The 5,251-nt window shown below is 32.4% G+C and overlaps 1 protein-coding gene across 1 annotated transcript; it reads right to left on the reverse strand.

Annotated features, from left to right (window-relative positions):
• Positions 1-238: 238 nt before the first annotated feature.
• LOC141659192 (eukaryotic peptide chain release factor subunit 1-3) lies at positions 239-3,723 on the reverse strand. The gene is made up of 2 exons (XM_074465966.1): positions 3,573-3,723; positions 239-1,992 (listed from the first exon to the last, which is right to left on the reverse strand). The coding sequence occupies exon 2, from the start codon at positions 1,952-1,954 to the stop codon at positions 641-643; it is 1,314 nt and encodes a 437-aa protein (XP_074322067.1). The 5' UTR covers positions 1,955-1,992; positions 3,573-3,723; the 3' UTR covers positions 239-640.
• Between the last annotated feature and the right edge of the window lie 1,528 nt (positions 3,724-5,251).

The following is a 5,251-nucleotide window of genomic DNA, read 5'->3' on the forward strand; positions in this document are numbered from 1 at the left end:
TCGAACTGGTAACTGGGAAGGAGAGGAACAGAGAATGAGTTAAAAAATGAAGATTATCTGTTTTATATTTTTTTTTTAGAGAAAAAATGGTTAGGGGAGAAAGAGCATTCATTCATGAAACAGAAGTACGATTTTTAGAATTATTTCCAGAAGGTAGAACCCCACCTTCAAACCAAGAGAAGCAAGAATTGCATAAAAGAAAAAACTTTTCTAAAATCCCAGACTTCTAAATTCAAAATTAAAAAACACATGACCAAAAGTCTTGTCCTGAATCTCCATTATAAAAAAACACGACCAAAAAGTTTTGTCCTGAATCTCCATTCTCCACACTGGAGGTGTAACATTAAAAGAAAAAAAAAGGCAAGCTTTATAACGTCTGCCGCAAACACAAGAAGATAAGGAATGGAAATATTCCATCCTTTGACCGGACAAAGAAAATAGCAAAACCAATCTCCACATACAGCTTCAACTCACATTTCAGGTATATGCATATTACATGTAAGTCTATGAGCATCAGAAGTATAAATGGCTACCAGGACATGTGAATATGAACTCCTCTTATACTACTTATTGGAGAAATAAACAGATATTGCAGCACATCCTATGCTCCTTCCGCACCAGATTATAGAAATTTGACCCACTAGTCAGAATCTTCATAAAGTTCTCCGTCATCAGAAAGCTCATCAAAAGATCGAATATCAAGCTGGTAGCGAAGGATTCCTCCAATTCCACCAAATCCCCTGCAAAACTGAGATCCCTCTTGTGATTTGTTGGTGACAAACTCCAATGTACAGCCAAACTTTTTGTATTCATTAGCAAACCACTCCAACAAAGACAGCTTTTCTTGAACCTCTAGTTCAGCATTGGTTTCGGCATCCCGGAAATTACTTTGATCGGCCTCCTGCTCTTTGTTCAGGTGTTTTATGACTATTTCAGATGTAGCACTGTTCTTAAGCACATACCTATTAACATCGAGATTTTCCCATACAATGAGAATTTCAACAGCACCCATTTCAAGAGCCTTCAAAGTATCATCTACACCAAACACATACTTGCCAGTGTCCTGACTAATCTCATCAAAGTATTTGCCTATTAAGCGCTTTTCCTGTATGAATTTCACATTGGAGAGGATCTCTGCAGAAAGCTCAATTGCTTGATTGAAACCATTCTCTCCCCCATAAGAAACATCAACAACATTTAAAATTTTCGCCTGGAGACGGGGATCAAACATATCAGACTGACTCAGCTCGGTTTTAAAGTCTGCAGATCCGGCAAGAATTAATCCTGAAACATTGGGCTGGCTAGTGGCAGGATTAATATAAAACTGAGTGGCAAGTTCTGCAGTCTTCCTAACATAGTTGTGCCTTTTCTCCATTCGGAGACGAGCAAAACGCAATGCTGATTGTCCTCCTCTACCGTGTTTCTTTGGGAGATCAACAGTGAATTTATGAAGAATCTCTCTGGTATTGCCACTTAATGTCCCAAAAAGCGTTCCATTCCCGTCCATGACAATAAAACCAAACTTGTCATCAGATTCCAAAAGTTCATTCAGAGCTTCTGTATGGAACTTGTTGTCACAGAGATAAAGAGTTGCATTGATAGGCCTAAAGGGCTCAAAATCAATGGTAACCTTCTTTTCCTTTCCATCATCAGTTACAATAGTTCCAGTGTAAAGAACAAGTCCATTTGGAGGAACCTTGTTATAGAGCTTAAGTCTTTGTTGAGCAGATGTAATGGCACCTAGAACAGATTGCCGGTTCACCCTGCTTTTTATGTTTGAAGCAGTTCCATATTCATCCCCGAGCATTTTTGTGACACGAGATACCTGATCACGAGGAGGCATAATCAGAGAAATCATGCTTGTTCCGTTTCCTCTTGCAGCTTCAAGAGCCTTGATAAGCTTTTTGATCTTCCATATTTCAATGTTCTTATCAGTCTCGTGACTTTCAGACATTGTGACACTATGCACAACTCGAAGTAGATTAAAACAAGCTGCACAGATGAAACAGTGTCACCTAAATCAACATATGAAGAAATGCCAGGTAAAAGTTGCAGATTAGGTGTAACATAATTATAAACAGTATTACCTCTAATGTAAATCTAGGATACTAAGGTGTAAATAAAACTGATAATATGGTTGTGAACTTGAAATTTTGTAAATAACACACAATTAGTAATGTTTACACTTGACGTTCTAGATCTGCAGTATAGGTGCTTTGGTTTTACTGATAAATGGTCAGGTTTGCTATCATTCTCAAGAACAAGTGTAGTAAATCAATACATCCATGCTGTCAAATAGGTACTAATTCAAAGTAAAACATGTCCAGGACACTTAAAACCACAGAACAAAAAAATAATATTGTTTAATATTTTCCAAAAAATGAGATTAATTAAAGATCATCAAGATAAGAAATTACAAAGAAAGATTTATTTAATTCTTTCCAGTTCGGTAAGCATACACAGGAATATTTTCATCTTCTCAAGGAAAAGGGCCAGAATAATGATTTGTAATTAAATCAAAATTTCTTGTCAATACAACAAAAAGTTTGAAATGAAAAGTTATCACTAACCGGAGTGAGCGAAAAAAGCAAGAATAAAATAAATTCAAATAAAAGATAGTAAGAATCCATTAATTTTTGATCCCCGTCTAATTAATACAGTCAACGTGGACAAGGAGTTTTCGTCACAAGATCTTTACAACAAACCATCAAACGGCAGATTTCATATCATTATTTATCAGCTGCACTGTGATTAAGATGCGACAAATGATCAACGATCAACACGCATGCGTCCAAGTCTTAAATTATCCAATAAATATTGCAAAAAAACAAATGCCCAACAAAAACAAAATACATCATATAAGAAGCGCATAAATATCGAACATTACATATAACATACATGCTAACCAAATTTGTACGGACACATATCCAACCCCTCACAACACGTCAGCAATCAATTAACAATAAAGATCATTACAATTAAAGGTTAACAACCATTATCCATACAACAAAACAACCATAAAGTAAGTCTCAACAAACACAATCTCCTTAACGTTCATAACAAACTATCCAACGTCTACATCAAATTTATCAAATACAGTGTTAATTATCTAAATGTCACAATGTTGCACACAATGATCACAACTTCATGTGGAATCAACCAAGAGTGCTATTAACAGATCAGCTTATCGGGAAAGAGTTACAAACTTGAGTGAATTGAATTAAACGCTCAGTCCAGGGTGAGTCAATGTTTATCTAATATTATCGGCATACCAATTAAAAATTTACGAAACACATGCATATTCAATTTCATAACAATTGACACACAATTTTTATTCTGGTATTCTCAATTTCATCACAATTCAGTACATGTTATCACTTAACGCCCACCAAGCAACAGTTAAAAAAACATCTATGCAAAAAATTATACGAATTCCAATTTAAATTTCCAAAAAAATCACCTTGTCATGTAAATCTATCAAATAAAATACATAAAAGAAGGTGCAGCAAAATGAGCGTGTGTATTTGTGTGTGTAAACATAAGGACGAAGGCGTAGATCTATGAGAGCGTACCTGAAATTGGGCAAGCTTAGTTGCGGCGAAAGAGATAGACTCCCTGGTCTTATTGTGACTGCTTTTTTATTTTTATATATAGCCCTCGGTCACGTTTAAGGACCTGTTTGGTTTTCGAGTCGAGTACTCTCGTGGTCAGCTTAAAAAATTCGATTTGAACTCTCCTCGGACTCGAACTTGAACTTGATTAAAAAATTTGGGTTAGAGTTTGAGTTGTTTTAAATTTAAAATCTCAAAATTTGGCTTCTAAGAAAATAATAGTTCGAGTTCGGCTCAAAAAATCGAATAAATTTTAATAAATATTGATATAAACTTGAGGATTGATTCGGCTTGAGCCGTGTAATTTGAAGTTCGAGTTTGACTCGTTAAAGAATTTGAATACTTCAAGTACGATTACTGCCAAGATGTATTCGAATATTTTACGATTCGAGCTCGACTACCTCACAAACAGTTTGACTGATTTACGCACCTACTCTCGTATGTATTGTTATTATTTTCCTTAAATTTCAATATACAAATATTAATAAACGAAACCGTTAAATTGGTAATTTATCCGATTCCAACATATTAAAAATGATGTAAATAAATTATTAATGTTTTTGTTCCATTATATGTTTATTTATTGAGATTTAATTGTGCATGTTGGTTTTAAATTTCATTCTTTTGTAGTGCGTTTAAACCTTAACTTTTAGTTTACGAGATGATAATCATATTTTTTTTAAGTCAACAATAGTATTTGTTATTATCGATTTTTAGTTTACACAAATGAAAATCAAGTATACTATTTATAAACCGATAACATTTTTAATTGATATTATCAAAAATTAAATACTTTTAATTTCTGTTAAAGAGTAATCTCTTTTATATATTAAAAGATGATTATGGGCAAATTGAGACATTTTAATAATTGTAAAATTACGATTTTGGCCTTTTATGTTAAAAAATTATAAAAATGTCATCATTACACAATTTTAATTAAAAATAAGTATAATTAGTATATCTACTAGGCTTGAACCCCTTATCGCCTACTAATTTTGTGTCACCACCATATATGCTACATAACATTTTGACTAACTTTTAAAATTCTTATCAGATAAGTCATATTCTCACTTTTTATCAAATTCTCTTTTTATAAATTTAAATTTTTAGTAAATAAAATAATGATTTATATTATTTATTGATGTCACTAAGTTTTTTAATTTAATTGTCGTAGTTCAATATATTAAAAGAGGACTAGGGGCAAATTGAGTCATTTTAATGATTGTAAAATTACGTTTTTGCCATTTTATGTTAAAAATTTATAAAAATGCAATCCTTACACAATTTTATTTAAAAATAAGTAGAATTTGTATATTTACTAGAAAACGAATCTCATACATCGTACTTATTCATTTTATATCAGTACCATATGTGTTATATAACAGTTTGAGTTAATTTTAATTCTTAAATTGAGCCATTAAAATGATTGTGAAATTACGATATTACCATTTTATGCTAAAAATTTATAAAAATGTCATTCTTACACCATTTTAGTTAAAAATAAGTACAATTAGTATATCCACTAGGAATCGAACCCGTAACTCTTCCTTATTAATCTTATGTCACTAGAATATGTGCTACATAACATTTTAAGCTTATTTTAAAATTCTTATTAGATAACCCGCATTCTCTATTTTTAT

This window comes from Apium graveolens, chromosome 5, assembly GCF_009905375.1.
Source record: "Apium graveolens cultivar Ventura chromosome 5, ASM990537v1, whole genome shotgun sequence".
Classification (NCBI taxonomy): Eukaryota; Viridiplantae; Streptophyta; class Magnoliopsida; order Apiales; family Apiaceae; genus Apium; species Apium graveolens.